Raw genomic sequence first — 16,931 nt, 5'->3', positions numbered from 1 at the left:
CCACAGAGTGTGAGCACACAGGAAGACCTGGTGCCATAATCCCCTAGGTCTGTAAGCCCCATCAACCTACAACCTAGTCCGAGTCCATGCTAGTGCAAGACAATTTTTTTATTCCTAAATGTAAGTGCAGAAATGGGCTGTGTCTACATGCACAGGGATGCTAGTGAAATCAGAACAAACATCAACCATGATGGTTGGTGTGTGTGTGTGTGTGTGTGTGTGTGTGTGTGTGTGTGTGTGTAATTATATTTATTATAGAAGAGACGTCCAGTACAAGCGAGGGATGACAAGATCATTGACCTTTCTCAAATCTTGTGTGAAATGCCACCTCCTCCAATCTGGTTTGCAAACTGGATTGATTAGAGTGTTATAATGGGGCACAAAAGGTGTCAGAACTCCTCTGACAGCAGAAAGTCCATGATGTTGACACTGTCCTCTTTTTCAGACAAGAGCAGGTGTTGCCTACATGACATGGGGGGTGTAGGTGCCAGCTAGACCCTGTACCCACTTGATCTTGGTATTCAACTCACAGAGAAGGCAGAACTGACTGCAGGTGTAAGTAGAATCACAAATAGAAAGATCATTAACCAGAGAGGTCATTATATTATGACCCATGATTATCATGCTTAATTTAGACATTATGTCACAACCCAGAAGATTAAAATGTAAATTGGAAATGAACACAAATGGATGGTGAAAGCGTATTCCACAGTCGCTGACACGTGTAACACACTGAGGGAAGGTTTTGTGGGCAGGAGATGGGCAGCCCATTAACTCCAACAGAACTAATGGATGCTCCACACAAGACCCTTGTATTTTGTTCTATTGTTGCACGACCTTAGCCAATGGAACCCTGTTTTTTTTTTTGCATGTTTGTGTTTTTTACAAGGGTAAATATGCAAGCCAGACTCTTTCTCCATTGCTGGAAATGCTCCTGTTTTTAATGTAACTAGCAGGTCAGAGTGTCTTTCAATAAGCCATCAGCTATTAGCTAATAAGTCCATGATAAGGAGATTAGAGTAATTGGTTTTTGTACCTGACTTAGAGGTGTCAGTCTTATAGGTGCTGGTGGTGTGGATCTAATCCCTACATTATGGAGTTTTTGTTGTTTCCTAACCTTATTTGTAAGGATCGGTGCCAGGCCGAGGTCCCCTCTGACCACCAGTGGGAGGTCTCCAGTCAGGCACACCACTAATCAGGCTTAACGCCCAACAGCTGGGCTAGGTCTATATAAGCCCAGTGAGCCAGTCACTCAGTTCTGGGTCTTTGCCAAAGTTCTGAGCCAAGTGCCTAGCTGGTAACTTTAAGTATTGAGGTCTGTAAGCCCTTCTGTTGTGAGGGTGTTTGTGTTTTTACATGTTCTGTCCCTTCTCCAGTTTTCCTTCTCAAATCTGTCTCTCTTCCAAAGCTCCCCTTAGCCATTACAACTCCTTGTTCTCTGGTTTTGTTTAGGAAGTTTTAGTTTGGTTTTCCCCAGGGCATTGGGGCTGCCATCCTTCCCATGGTGTGCTTGGTTCTGCATTTTCCAAAGCTCGGTGTGGTGTTTAGTTTTTCTTTCCCTCTAGTCCTCCATTCCTGTGAAGAGCGATATACGCACAGGTTGTTTTATGGCCGCTGCAGTCTAGCAGGAGCTCGTTCACCTCGCAACAAAATGGCTGGGGTTCGACTCCCTGCCTTTTGGTTATTTACTTTTCTTGTTTACCTGTTCCACGAGCTAACTGTTCTGCACACGGGCCCATCATGAGAGTATGGTTGCTCACCCAGCAGGCCGTTGGCATGCATCATCACCTGAATTCAAGATCACCTTACATTATTTTGTTCTATTTTCATTGTAGTCCAGATTGCTAGAGTGAGAATCCCTGAGTACACGTCTTGAACAAAATATAAACATCATGATGCTTTTGAGGAAACTGCATTCAAGTATTTTAACTAGATTAAAATTAATGGACTAGGTAAAAATTGAATGAACAAATAAATTATTTAGATTTTTATTTAGATGTATTAATTATTTAGATTGTCAAAATAGGAACAAGGTTATTTTCCAACATTCCAAAAAAAATGAAAGGCTGCAACATTTTTTGCATTAATTATTAATGTAAAACACTGAAAAGCTTTTCTTTTGAAGGAAACAATACTTGTGTACTCTACATGTGATCATGCATCTCTCTTCCCCTCTATATCTCTCACTCTTCTGACTGCATTGGAATACAGCTGCAAGTTTGATTTCTCAGTGATGATTCTCTTAGTGATGTATCCTTAAGGCCTATAAAAGGAAACACAGGAAAGAATATCAGATCACAAGGACATTTGGAATAACAAAATACACACACACACACACACACACACATCTTCATATTGCTTAACAAACTGAAAGAAAAGCAAAAAAAACCCTGTATATTTTGCCATATCTAAACTTAATAATATATTCCTCTGGATTCTACATAGTCATGGTAATGTAAGAAAGCTGTGTATCGTAGTATTCATCCAGAATTCAGTAAAAATGACAAGAGCTTTACACATCCCATCTCAAAAAAGATTCTAGAGTGCTATCAAGATTCTAGAGTTCTAACTGAGTTCTATAACTGTAATGTAACTGATATGATGAACTCACTGCAGTATCTCATACACAGGAGAGCTGGATGTGGAGGTGTCACAGGTAGGACAGGGCTTGAGGCTGGCGTTCTATGAAGCACAGAGTTAATGATGTGCAGTTTAATGAGAAACACTGAATAGCTTAATAGTTAAGGTTCCACTGGAGTTTTTCCACTAATGTTATTTTGTTGTTGACAGTCTGCATCTCAGATGGAGCTCTCACTCTGACATAAAGAAATGCTAAAGATACAGAACTAAGACTCACACTGTCATTACAAGGCTCTGATTTGTCATGACATGAATTCTATGAACTCTTTAGCAGGGTTAAGACTCCTTATTGACAAATATATCTGGATTTCTGTGATAGCTCACCCCATAATCAGATTCATCTGTATTTCTCTTTTGCCTCTTGCCTCTGAGCTCAAAAATCCCCAAATGTCAGTGTTCATCCAAACAGAAAACAGAGAATAAACATTATTATTCATATAATTGTATTTATGATATTAGTCATATTTTAAAGATTTTTCATATTAATAAAGTGCTTTTGGAAAGGAACTGAAATAAGGTACTATAAAGTTATCGTTTATTCATGTAATTTATATTAACATCTTTCACTTTACCTTCTTAAACTTTTTCTCTTCACAAATAAAACTATTGAGAGAGGAAGTACAATCCCACAGAGGCTGACTCCAACAGTTACAGGCAAAATGTAGAAGTGACCTGCTGAGAGAAACAGACATACACACACTATTGTTCATAAACACAATATAGGGCTTTTGTAATTTGATTAGCAAAGGAATAAGTAAATGAACTGATGAATGAAAAATGAAACATAACTGTCTGTCTGTCTCACCCTTTAAAGTGACATCTATTGAAGCTGATTTCAGCATCCCATGTTCATTCTGAGCTACACGGTAGTACCAGCCGCTGCTATTAGAGCTGATGGTGATGTTGTAAGTCTGTCTAGATCCTACAGGTGAGGTTCTTCCTTCTTTAAACCAGTTATAGTTCTGCACAGGTGGGTTGGCATCACTGCTGCAGGTCAGAGTCACTGAACTGTCCTCCACTATTTCACCAGAGGGACTGATGGACACTGATACATTCTTTGGAGGATCTAAAAACCAGGAAATAATGGAATTATTTAATCACCAGAGGAGGTATTTTCTTTATTGTACCTTTACAAAACACAGGATTTCAAATGTTTTTATATATATATATATATATATATATTATATATAATTCTAATAAGACTTTACTACCTCATTGTATTTTTTACATTTTAACTGAGAAATGAGCTGAAATTGGCAATGAAATGAACTTAGCAATAATCAGATAATCATATAATGAAACCAACATTGTAAACTCACCTCTGACTGTGAGAGTTTGAGCAGGAGAGGGGAGATGTTCATATCCTCTTACAGCACACCTATAACTGCCTGCATCCTCACTGCTGACTGGCCGCAGGTGGACTGGGTTTGTATTGGAGGATAAATGACGTCCATTTTTGTACCAGATGAATGTTGGACTGTCAGTCAGACTGCAGGTGGTTGTAAACGTCAGAACTGCTGCTTCTCTCTCTATTGCTTCAAGAAGAGTGTTCACAAGGAGCTCTAAGACAATGAGAGAATCATCAAACCAAACGAATGGAAATCCATCACAATTAGACTTTAGAATCATCCAGAAAAACTTCAAGCAATTAATAAAATTATTCTGCTGTCATGAAACTGTCTTGAATTTGTTAAAAAATAAGAGAGAAACAAATTGCATAGTACAACTAATATATCAGAGTAACCCTTAATCAGTTTAACAACTCTCAATAATCAACTTAATTAAACTCAAACGCCTTTACATGAAGTGAGAATGCACATCATAGTTAAAAATAGGCATTAATGAACTTCAAGACTCAAATTTCTCTGGGTAAAGGGACATCACAGTTAGAAAACTGGGACTTAAAGATTTAACCCACCTGTGACACTGATCTTAACAGGATCTCCCAGCCATTTTTCATTGGCTACATTTGTTTTGATTCTGAAGCGATAGTCATGTTCATCCTCCTTCGTTATATTAATCAGTTTGAGGGAGAAGTGTTGCTGTTTATCTACATAACACTGGACTCTGCCTGAGGCATTAGTGGGTCTGCAATATACAGGCTTGTCCTCATGTCCATTGAAATTCTCTGTGACCCAAAATTCCTCTTTCACATTAAACTTTGCTGGCTTTGTGTAAGTGCCATTGATAAACACTGTGGACCCCTTTAAAGCAGATATTTCAGTTTGTTTGTACTTCACACTCCATTCTGTTCCAAAAATCCCTGAAACATATGATGCATGAAAGAGCTCATTAGAGGAGTCTGGGCCCCATAAGAGAGTGGGAGTTATCTTACAGCTTCACTTCTCTCCTCTCTAACTCCAGCAGGTACTGCAGAACTCTGAGTTGATTCTGAGCTAAACCACAAAGTGAGAAGAGCTTGTAGCAGGGTGAGGGAGGAGCTTGGGAGAAGTGGACACTAGTGACTCTGAACAACTTAACGCTCAGTCACATAATATATGAGGTTGAATAAAAAGAAAAACAAACAAAAATATATCTGCACTTTGTAGTTATAGTGGGGTTGTGAATTTTAATCTTACCACAGTGTGCTCTTAATCTAAGACTGCCCTAAACTTGAGAAAAACCACAAAGCACTCAGCAAGCTCTGTAGCAGTGGTGTGGGAGATGTGGGGGCTTTGGTAACCAATGTAAATTAACTTCATTAAATGGGAACACTGTGTCAGAAAATCTTTATATTTTAACTTATTAATCTTTATATAATAAACTTTTGATGAAGATTGCAGTCTTACCCAGAGACATGAACAGAGTGATGAGAGTGAGAGTTAGAAGAGGAGTTCTGAGTGTCATCATTAAACAAACCTGCACAGACACACAACAGCACACAACACAGCTGAGTGCATCACATTTCTGCTTCTGTTTACACTGTTTCAAATATCAGTCAGACTGATCTGATGACACAACTGTATTACTGAGGAGGTTTGGCTCTTGTCATCTCATTTCAATTCAGTTTTATTTTTTGAGGGCTATTTATTCTGGATCGAATCACAAAAGGATTTAGAGGAATCCTTGTCCAGACTGTAAATGAAAAAGGTGAAAGCAGATGAGATAAGAATAAAAACACAAAATAATTCTACCAACTTTAACAAAATAAAAACAACTTCAACTATTTTAACACCTCATCTCAGTATTACATACACATGTATTTACACTGTCATAAATCAAGTACACATTGTATTAATAACAGTTTTGTTATGTCCTAAGCAGTGTAGAAGACTGAAGTGGCCAAACTGTATGTAGTGAGAGCTTGTTGTTCAGGTCTGTTCTAGGAGCTCTATTCTCATCCCACCCAAAAGATGAAGAATGTTGATACCAAGCCAGCCAAACACACACACACACACACACACACACACACACATACACACACACACACACACACACACACACACACACACATACACACACACACACACACACACACTCTTTGTCACCCAGCCAATCAGACACCTCCAGTCCGTCACTCACCTGTTCTTCAACCAATCGTAGCACCCAATCACGTTTCCAATCACCCACTTACTGATCATCACACATATTACATATATTGTTTCACTCTCTTTATTTAAGCCCCTTATGCGCTAACGCTCCCTAGCAAGCCCAAACTGGCATACTCAAATAAATTATTGATAACATCGAATATTCTTAAAGTACAGTACATTGATCAACATAACATTTCTTAGGACTAATACAAGTACCTGCTTACCGATTTGCAGCCGTCTACATGCATCAGATCGCCACAAATCCCACGCTCGGGTAAATTTCCACAATGTGGCCTTTTAAAACATTATTCCGCTTTAAGATAAGTTCTTTTGTCATAGAAAGTTAAATTACCATCAAAACAACTGTGTGAGATGTTTAGATGGTTAAATGGTATACAGAGTGTTAATAAAGTTCTTTAATTCCGTGCTCACTTCTTTGCGTAAAAACACGCGTTCAGTTCCTTCGTAAGCAAACCCAAACTACGCAGCCTTTGTTTAACTCTAACTGCACGTTACTGACGTAAAAGTATTAATGGATAGAGCATTAGACCCCCCCCCCCCCCTTTTCCATTTTATATTGATTTCTATTGGCCATTGCAGCGCCATTGTCTTGGAGTGACAGCAATTCTCACCAAATGTTTCCAGGGCAAGCGGTGTGATTGGCAGTTGTTTTATCAAATAGAGGACGCTTAGACGAAAACGTAGACCCTCGCTTGCCTTATTTAGTCATCCGTTTAATGTTTAAAGGTCTGCGCACTGTGTACTGTCAGTGCTTCAGTGTTGTTAGCAGATAGCATAGCGCATGGGTTTGAGGCTGTTTGGCGAAACTCGTACAACCGTAAGAATGATTTGATCGCCAATAGTTTTGGACATCATGGAAACGAAGATGCTTATTTTAGCTGAAGTTTATGTGGAGTTGCTTGCGTGCTGCTAGCATGAAGTAGCTTCGATGTTTTCATAGCAAATCACTGGATGTTACCATTCACTGCTTGAAAAAATCGTAATCCTGCTACAAATTGTAAGTATAAATGAGAAAGTATACTATTGCTTTACAGTATTACAGCATTTACAGTATTAGCAATGATGCCAACAATGATGCTATGTAGCTCATATTGTTGTGGAACTTACTAAAGTAACTTACTGTGATGTTTTAGCAAAAAAGAAACATGCAGACTTGATGTATAGTGATTGATGACTTTTTGTGCATTTAGAGAGGTTTTGGGACACTAAGGAGAAGTCTAGGACACCTACTGTAAAACATTATGTAGCCATTTAGTCATTTCATGTATGTGCTCAAAATTTCAGTTTATTACGCAAGACCCTGGTGAATCAGGAAATGTAGAGTTTCAGTGAAACTGGATCTCCAGCATCAATAGACACATTATACACCCAAAAAAATCAATGGCGTTTTATGTTTTTTTAACATGTTCTTCAGTATTAAAAGAGCTCAAATGTAACTAAATGATGGACAAATAAGCTTAGATGTGAATGGATGTCTTTTCCCAATTGTCTACTTCACTTTGAATCCTGAATGATCATTGTGCTATGTGTACAATTTAAGATGCATAGTGTTAAAATGAACAAGTACAAATCATTCAAAAATGAGCTTTAAAATGCGTGTGCCCACAGGCATCTCCAATGTTTCACACTGACTATTCTCTATTCTAATTAAAAATCTAGCAAGTCACAAGGACTACTTAATCCTTTTTCCCTTTTGAAATCTTTTTGCTTTATGTAACATGTTCCCCTCAGTTAACTCCTGTTTTGTCTATTAGTCACCTTTCACTCATGCCTCACTATTTTGCTCAAAAGTTCACAAAGGGTTTGGAAAATAATGTTGGATCATACAAGCACTATGTGTTGAATTCTAGTAGAACTCTTCATTTCTAATATAAATTCTAAATCTCAAAACTTAAAGGTGATGAAACACATTGATAGTAAATGGCAAACCACACTCAGTGTAATATAATTATTACAGATTATTTTCCATGAAATGTTATAGCACTGTAATGGAATAGTTGACTTCACCCAGGCCTCTTAGCACCAGTGGTCATATCACTGTAGAGCAATCTAACTAGACAAGGAACTTGAAAGTGAAGGGGGAGTAGACTCTATAGTCTACCAAACCACTCACCAAAATCTTCTTCATCATCACCCAAGAGCTAACAACCAAAGACTGTACACCAGACAGAAGGCTCAACACCACTGTTCAGAATGTGACACGAAATATCCAAGACTACATCCAAACACAGGACCCCAAGGATGGGCTGATGAGGGCATGTCCCAGTCAGAAGGGGGACATAGTTACCGTGAAAATAGTGGAGGTGTCATGGCAGGATTACCTACATGGAATTCAACACTGACAGGTAGCAGAAGTGGCTGACAAGACAATCTGACCAATGTCTGGAAAAGGTAGGACTGAAAGACAGTACTGTGTCACTGATCATGGTAGTAAAAATACAAGAACTAAGCATTATGTTAATTGTAACAGGGGTGCCTTACACCACACAAGATGCAGACTGTACAAAGGAGTCTCTGAGAGTAACACTAACACAAGATGCCTGCAGGGAAAGCAAATATTAAGAGACCTGACCAAGTGGCAGAGACCATGTATAGAAACATATGCAAGAAATATAATCTGAACAACTTCAAATATGTGTGTGTTATCAAAAAGGTTGTCCCAGTGGTGACTGGGGCACTTGTGGCAGAGACACAAATGCTGGGAGGTGTGGCTCCAACTGGAATAAAACCATCAATCTCATTTCAGAAGCGCTCAAGGCTAGAATCAGTGAAAATATTCTATCAGAGGCCTCTCTCTCTCTCTCTCTCTCTCTCTCTCTCTCTCTTTTGCTTTCTCTATCTATCTATCTATCTATCTATCTATCTATCTATCTATCTATCTATCTATCTATCTATCTATCTATCTATCTATCTATCTATATGTGTGTGTGTGTGTGTGTGTGTGTGTAAATATATAGTAGCTGGAGTAAGAGTGGCTGGTGTTTCAAAGCATAGTCTGTGGCTAACACAGGGTGTTCATCATTGGTTGAGTGTTCTGTACAGAGGGAGCAGTGATGTTCCACACCAATTTCTTGTTAGTCCTTTGTAAGTCTTTCTTTGTCATCACATTATTTTCTTGTTCCTGGTTTCTTTATCTTTATCTAACAGAGAAAAATAAACTCAGAAGAAACAGCTTTGAGGTTTTAAACTTGGGAACTGTCTGTGGTGTATTTAATGATGTTATTTTTAGTGTATTAATTTTAGTGCATTCTGTTTTACTGCACTGTTCTCTCCTTTTTCCACAAATGCGTGCACACACACACACACACACACACACACACACACACACACACACACACATGACATGTCATGAAACAGTACAGTGTTATTCCTGTAGTTCAAGCCACTGAGAGCCTCAATCTTCACATGCAGCAAGTGCCATGGCTGCACATTCATGGAGAAAACCTTTCTGTTTATTGATCACTGCACAGTCTGTGTGTGTGTGTGTGTTTGTGTGTGTGTGTGTGTGTGTGTGTGTGTGTGTGTGTGTGTGTGCGTGCCATCATGAGGACTATGTCAGATTGCTGAAATCAGGAGAAATTAAACATGAGAATTTGGCTCCTAAAAAAATCTTCAATACGCCACAAATGTTAGCTGTTACTGTCCACACCAACACACCTCACGGACAATCGCAGAAAGTCTCGGAAAAGAAGAGTGTGGAAAGAGTTTTAGTAGACGGGATGATCTCCAGCGACACCATCGCATTCGTACAGAGAGAAGCCGTATCAGTGCTCAGAGTGTGGGAAGAGTATTGGTATAAGGTTGGCTGGACATGTCACTTGATCCAAAAACGACGTTGATAAGAGGTCTTCCCAATTAGCAAACGAACTCTGTATTACGTTTCCCAGAAGCAAACCGTACACATCGTGCCGACGTCGGCTAGACGTGCTATGAGAGCACTTTTGACGATTTGGATTCGCCTTGCACAATTTCTGATCACTGAGGAAAACAATAACACTTAGCTGGGTTTATATAATATATTTTACGGAATTAACACTAAAAGCAAAATTAAATGTTACACAATACAATAGCCATAATACAACAGCAGAGACGACAATGGACCACTTGGAGATTTTAATTTGCATTTCATATTTTTCTTGGAGAAGGCGCTGCACTAGAGACTCATCCCGTGCATCGCTTCTCCAAGGTCCTTATATTAAGTATACTTGTTTTTTGTCCATTTTGTGAGTGTTTTCATGTGACCATGGAGAATAAAGAGCTCTTTAGCTCGACCTTGCCTCCCGCTTCCTCTGTGACGTCGCTACCCTCACAGAAATAAGCTTTTAAATAAAATAAAACTGAAACGTTTTCTGATGAGAAAGAGAAAGTATAGCATGAAAGTATAGATGAAGAACTATATCCAAATATCCAGTTTTTCGGGAGCTTGGAAGAACAAATCATAATCACGATTCAAACGTCCTGTGACAATATACATCAGCGGTTATGCAGCGTTTGTTTGTCACGAATGGCCACCCTCCTCACGTCCCTGATGTCACCGTTTCCCGGTCTTCCTGCGCTGCCTGGTTCCATGCCTTAGTTTCGTTTTCTCCGCCCCCGTCTGTTCCTGTATTCCACTCCTTGTTTTAGTTTCCGCTGTTCCCATGTTCACCTCTATCTGTTTAGTGTCTGATTGTCTTGGTTATTTAAGCCCTGTGGGTTTGTCTTTTACGCGTTGGTAATTGTGGTAAGGGACGTCTTTCTGTTAGGTTTGACTTCTACGTGTTGGTAATTGTGGTAAGGGACGTCTTTCTGTCAGGTTTGCCTTATTCTTGTTTTGCTGTCGTCGTCATTGCTTTTTTTTTTCCTTTTCTTTTTTTTGTGTACTTCAGCTGTGTTAGATTACCCTTAGCACCCCTTATTCTCTGTTTGTTTTACCTTTCGTGTTTCCTCATGAAATAAACCGCCTCCTGCATTTTGCATTCTACCTTTTGCCTTGTTCCTGTTGGAAGCGTAACATGAGTTCAGTTATTGGAGCCGGTCCGAACCTCCTTGGGACTCCACGCAATTCAACATTCTTGTTAGAGGTAACATGCGTCTCGACTTGGTGGCCAACCAGAGTAGTCGGCTGCAGTCGAGAGCGGAGCAGAGAGCCGCCAAACCGTATTTTACTTGCAGTACCCAACGTCAGCAGGTAGCCGTAGAGCTGTAGATTTAATAGCGAAGACAGTTTGTGTAATTGATGAGAACGAGGTAGGGGTGTAGGACGGCCCCTATCTAAAATAGGTGAGTTCTCTCTGGCGTATGACCGGCCAACCGTGACAATTGCATTGATCTCGTTCATAAATTTATTAATCACCACACTCACACTGAATTACGTTTTTACTATAATGAAACTTGGTGAATAGTAAAATACTGCGTTTTTATCGCCTTCCAGAAATATAAAGCAGAGTCCATGAGGTCGCACTCGCTGTACCTGCCACTAAAGTTGGACTACAGAGAACAATCTGATCTCTTCTTTTCCACATGTGATGGCGCATTGGTTTCCTTTCCCATTGGAGCCAAGTTAACTATACCGAGTAAGCTAAACTACTCTCAACCCGCACACTTTCGTTCATTTGTCCCAAAGAACGTGAATAAACACTGCTGTCACCAACTGAGCTTCACCAGGGTTCGCCTAATAAACTTGATATTTAATGAAAAAAGAAATGGACACAGTAGAAAGAAGTGAATACAATGAACTCAGCTTTTACTTCTCCAAATCTTTTTACAGCGCTTCTCCACCCCACAGGGACATTACTGAACATGAATCGTCAGTAACACAGTCTGTATAAAACTCGAAGCATCTCTGAAGCTACAAAAACAAAGACATGAGATCGGTAAGCAGGGAGATCGTGACCCCAGCGGGAATTCTGGCATTCTTAAACATTTTTTTTTCCAGTACTTGTTGCACATGCACATATAATTTATACCATTTGTCTTAATTAAAATTAAGAGCTGCCACATGTTGCTTTAAAATTTTACCTGTGTAAGTGCTGATTGTTTGCTTTCGTTTATAACTGATGTACTTCTACCTTGTCTTCAATCTAATATACCAGTGAAGAAGCTACATTAATTATAATTTACGTGAAAGACACTATTCCTGCATTGTTACCAATTTCCAGAATACTTTGTAATTTGCTGTATAATTTGTATCTGTTTCTTTTAGATGAACCATGTGAATCTTACAAACAAGGAAAGAGTCTGTTGATCCTGATCGTGTGCCTGTAATTACAAATCTCTTCCTCTAGATGGCAGTGTATTAAATGGTATGTGTGATGCAGAAAAGCTTAGCGCAGGAGTGAGGCTGCTGTCCAAGGTACTGATACTAACATGGTCTGTCTTGCCTCAAAATTGTGTCTTCCTGATGACATGTACACAGCCTTGGATTCTTATTCCAGCTCTCCTGAGTACAACACGCTACCAGTGAGGTACACACAATAAATCAAATTACCTTTACAGACAAAGGAAATAACTTGATCTTTACTGAAAATATACATTCAATATACCTCAAAGTTGTTTTTGTAATCCAGTTCATAATTGTAACATCATAATGGCTACAATCCTTTAAGCATGTTTTGATGCTTTTACAGGCTTTGAAGCATGATCTGATGTGTGTGGTGTAAAGCTTTGGAGTTAGTCCTATTTAAGTTACACTCCAACCCCGATTAGAGGGAAGTTTTGGAATTGGTAGCGAGAAGCCTGTGACGCATGTGGAGGAGATGAGAGTCAGACTCAACTCAGTTTTGCAGTAATATTGCCGGTTTATTCATTACGTGACAGGCTTGCTCTTGGAATCTTGTAGACAGTTCATACATGAACTGTAGAAACATCCAAAGCTGATAAACGTGTTACTAGAGAAGTAAAAAATAAGGACAAAAATAAGAATTTGGTCCAGTGATGTCCATCTACAGTACAATCCAAAAAACCTCCTCTGCGTGGCATACATACACATGCTGTAATGTAGCTGGCCCGAGTGCCACAGGGCATAGGGCCGGATGTTTATTAAAATTAAACACATATGACACAGATGGAACTCGCGCATAACACTTACAGTAAATGGTAATACAACCCAATATATATTGATAATTTTATTTAGATATATATATATATATATCAAATAAATGTCATCAAAGCTATTTATAAGTTTTTATAAATGTTAAAGAATCACTTTTAAAAATAATGTATATATTTTTTTTACAATCGGGCCTTACACCTGCATCTTTTTCATTTAGTATTTGTACATGCATGTCTGTAAAACATTTGTAACAACATTGTTTAAAAAATATTTCTCTACAACTAAAATAAAATTACACCGAGCTAAAACATGTGATAACAGGTAAATGAAATACTATTTTTGTATCCATGACTGACAAGATTGTTTTATATTTTAGTAACAATAATGTTCACCAGTCAGTTAAACAGAAGCAGAAATGTGGCGAACTCAGCTGTGTTGTGTGCTATTGTGTGTCTGCGCAGGGTTTTTTAATGATGTCACACACAACTCCTCCTCTAACTCTTACTCTCATCACTGTTCATCACTCTCGGTAAGTCTGGACCCAATCACACCTTTTAAAAAGAAACTGCTCAATGATGCCTCAACATAATTTCATTAATGCATCATCTTTTCATAACTGAATGCATTGTTCACATTCAATGAAGTCCATTTCCATTGGTTGCCAAATCCCCCCACATGCCCCTCTCCACCACTGCAGTGCTCACTGAGTGCTTTGTGGTTCGTGGTTTTTCTCACATTTAGGTCAGTGTTCTTTTAGGAGTAGAGGGCTGCAAGGACAGAGAAGCAGTAAGTTAGTAAGTTACGTTAACCTGTGATCTCTTATATGGATCATATTTTACAGGGGCTTCTGGAAACAAATGGACTATGAAATACAGCAAAGAGACAATATGTGCTTTAAAAGGGTCCACTGTGTTTAAGAATGGCTCTTATACACACCCAGACCATCTTACAGTGACAGAAGCCTTTTGGTATATAGACCCAGTTAAGTATGTGGAACCAGTTTCTCTGCTTGATCTTCCTGAGTATTCAGGAAGGGTCTAGTAACACTTCTCCCTCTGATTGACTAATGTGTTGAAGGAGGATGAACACCATTACTGCTACAGAATCCAAACACGCACAGAGAAATGGGTGGGTATTCCTGGAATACAGCTGAAATTTACAGGTACATTTAATCACCACATTATCCTGCTAACAACACAAGCTATCATGTCACTTTAATCTTCATGGTATCATAGTGATTTATAGTGACATATTCATGTAGCTCCATCAGAGGTTTTATTCCACTGCAACATCAGGGTTTTTCAGCTCCTGTCCTGGTCTAGAGCTGCACTGCTGGTGTTTTCTCTGCTTTGACACATCTGATGATCTCTTTGACTTGGACCTCCATGTAGACACCTCTCAAGCAGTAATCGAGGGACACACCACTGTTCTGATATGTACAACCACCTGCAGTCTGACAGTCCAACATTCATCTGGTACAAAAATGGACATCCTTTATCCTCCAGTACAAACCCACTCCACCTGCAGCCAGTCAGCAGTGAGGATGCAGGCAGTTATAGGTTTGGATGCAGGCAGTTATAGGTTTGCTGTAACAGGATATGAACATCTCCCCTCTCCTGCTCAAACTCTCACGGTCAGATGCAAGTCATTTATTTATTAAAAGCTAAATCAAATTACCTTCAGGACTATACCTAAAGTTTATGTTCATGGCAAGGGCAAAGAGATTATTATTCCTTTCCCAATACGATGCCAGTCTGATGTTACTGACCCAGAAGTGACCCACATCCTGAAATTATTGTAGTAATCTCGGATCAGATCCTTGATCTTACTGGGAACATGGTGGCGGTGAAGTGCTAGCTCAACCAGCTTGTGGTATGGACCCATAAACATTGGTCAGGTCCAACCACAACACAACTAGGCCACCTTTGCTCTCTTGAGCCTCTCTGATGAGCTGTGTAACTACCCCTGTGTGCTCCAAACATCCAGGAATCCCACCTTTGTGTACTGAGGTATCAATAAAGTTGTTCTTGAGGAGAAACTTGGTCAGTCTTCGTGAGACTAAAAAACGCAGTCCCTTCCACACTAAATAATGAAATTGAATGAAACGGGTTGATGTTTCTCGAGTTCTCCTCTTTTGGGATCCAACTCTCAGCACACCTCCACTGGTCAGTGACTCTCCCCCTTCGCCATATCATCTTCAAGATCCTCCATAAGTGCCGGAGAAGTTCAGGACAACACTTATAGACCAGGTAGGGTACACTGCTGGGGCCTGGAGTGGATGCTGAGTGACCTCTCTTAATCACTTCCTCCACCTCCTTCAGGATCGGCTCCCTCAGTTCGAACTCTGTTGTTGGGGGGCAGGGCTGATGAGAGCTTTGTTGGGCTCAAGCTCTTGCTCCCTCAACAGCTCTCTCAGGGTGTTCAGGAGGAAACAATTTACTTCCTCTCTTGAATACTCTAGGTAGCCACTGTGTTTGCCTCCAAGCAGATTTTTTACCTTCTCAAAGGGATTGGCAATGAAAGTGGCTTGCTTCCTGGCTCTCTCTCTTCCCCACCTCCTATACCAGTCTGCTCTGCATATGGTCATCAGTTTCTTCCTCAGAAAATTTTGCAGTTCTTCTAATGCCTGCTTCTTCTTATTAGATTTCTTGTACTGTTTCTTGAGGGTTCGAAGCTCCTGGCACAGTTGATGTAGTTTTCTGGCCCTGCGATTCATGCTATAGGTGGTGGGCTTGTTGTATGGTAGTCATTATTTGAAGTCGACTGTCTGCATCTCCTTTGGCCATAGCTTGAATGATGTTGGACACGTCCTTGTTAAACTGCAGCCACACACTCTGGTTACTGGCTGGGGGCCACTTTATCCGCTGCTGTGGAACTACTCTGCTTGGAATAGGAGACACAGGAGCATGGAGGGACTTGGCTCTGTGGGGTGACTCCTGGCCGGGCTCTTCCTGTGTCTCACCAGGTTCAGGACTTGTGCGTTGCACCTTGGTCTCCTGCACCAAACATTTCATTCTGGCCTGATGAATTCTGAGGCCATGTTGGTTCTTGCGCAGCTTTCCGCAAATGCATGTTACACTCGTGGCCAGTCCGTTTGCATGAGTTGTTAACCATTTATCAGTTTGATTAGAGATCTCATTCCCCCCCAATCTCAGGATCTCCTGGGGGTATCTCTCTTCAGGGCTTTCCGTAACTTGGTTGGGTCCTTTCTCACTAAAGATACAGGCTGGGTTGCTAACCCTTCTTGTCCCGTGTGCCATCTTTCCGTGCCGTCAACTGTCTTTCCAGTAGTCACCAACGTATTCTTGGTTGTCACCTAGCCTATTCCTAGGAGTCACTGGCTATGCCAGACTGTATTATGCTGAAGACAGTGGAGAATACACATGCCAATCCAGTAATGACCATAGACATGGGCCTCATTCAGTAACACTAAATGTTTTGTGTAAGTAACTGATGAAATAGTGGAGGACAGTTCAGTGACTCTGACCTGCAGCAGTGATGCCAACCCACCTGTGCAGAACTACACACCTGGTTTATAGAAGGAGGAACTTTATCTGTAGGATCTGGACAGAATTACAAAGTTCTACAGAATGGATTCTACTAGTGTGTAGCTCAGAATCCTCATGGAGCTGAGAATTAATCTACTGTGTCTGTCATAATAAAAGGTAATGAACAGATAAGTCAAATATGCTAATGATGCTGTT

General features: G+C 40.0%; 1 protein-coding gene and 2 long non-coding RNA genes across 3 annotated transcripts in view; 2 read left to right on the top strand and 1 right to left on the bottom strand.

Moving 5' to 3' along the window:
- LOC113568983 (B-cell receptor CD22-like) overlaps window positions 1-16,931 on the top strand; it is a gene marked incomplete at its 5' end in the record, with an annotated part of 140,556 nt that overhangs the window by 110,724 nt on the left and 12,901 nt on the right. Inside the window, one exon of the mRNA XM_035534544.1 lies at window positions 16,595-16,669. Coding sequence (XP_035390437.1) covers window positions 16,595-16,669 — 75 coding nt within the window. The remainder of the gene's footprint in view (window positions 1-16,594; window positions 16,670-16,931) is intronic.
- On the bottom strand, window positions 2,838-3,550 carry LOC118242635. Its single transcript, XR_004776967.1, has 3 exons — window positions 3,446-3,550; window positions 3,213-3,312; window positions 2,838-3,007 (listed from the first exon to the last, which is right to left on the bottom strand). It is a non-coding gene; the product is annotated as an uncharacterized LOC118242635 (long non-coding RNA).
- On the top strand, window positions 11,318-14,736 carry LOC118242623. Its single transcript, XR_004776944.1, has 7 exons — window positions 11,318-11,456; window positions 11,608-11,749; window positions 11,944-12,049; window positions 12,379-12,640; window positions 13,689-13,756; window positions 14,069-14,213; window positions 14,305-14,736. It is a non-coding gene; the product is annotated as an uncharacterized LOC118242623 (long non-coding RNA).

The sequence above is a fragment of the Electrophorus electricus genome, chromosome 16 (genome assembly GCF_013358815.1).
Source record: "Electrophorus electricus isolate fEleEle1 chromosome 16, fEleEle1.pri, whole genome shotgun sequence".
Lineage (NCBI taxonomy): Eukaryota > Metazoa > Chordata > Actinopteri > Gymnotiformes > Gymnotidae > Electrophorus > Electrophorus electricus.
Note: the sequence above shows the minus strand (reverse complement) of the source record. Positions and strands in the feature narration are given on the sequence as shown.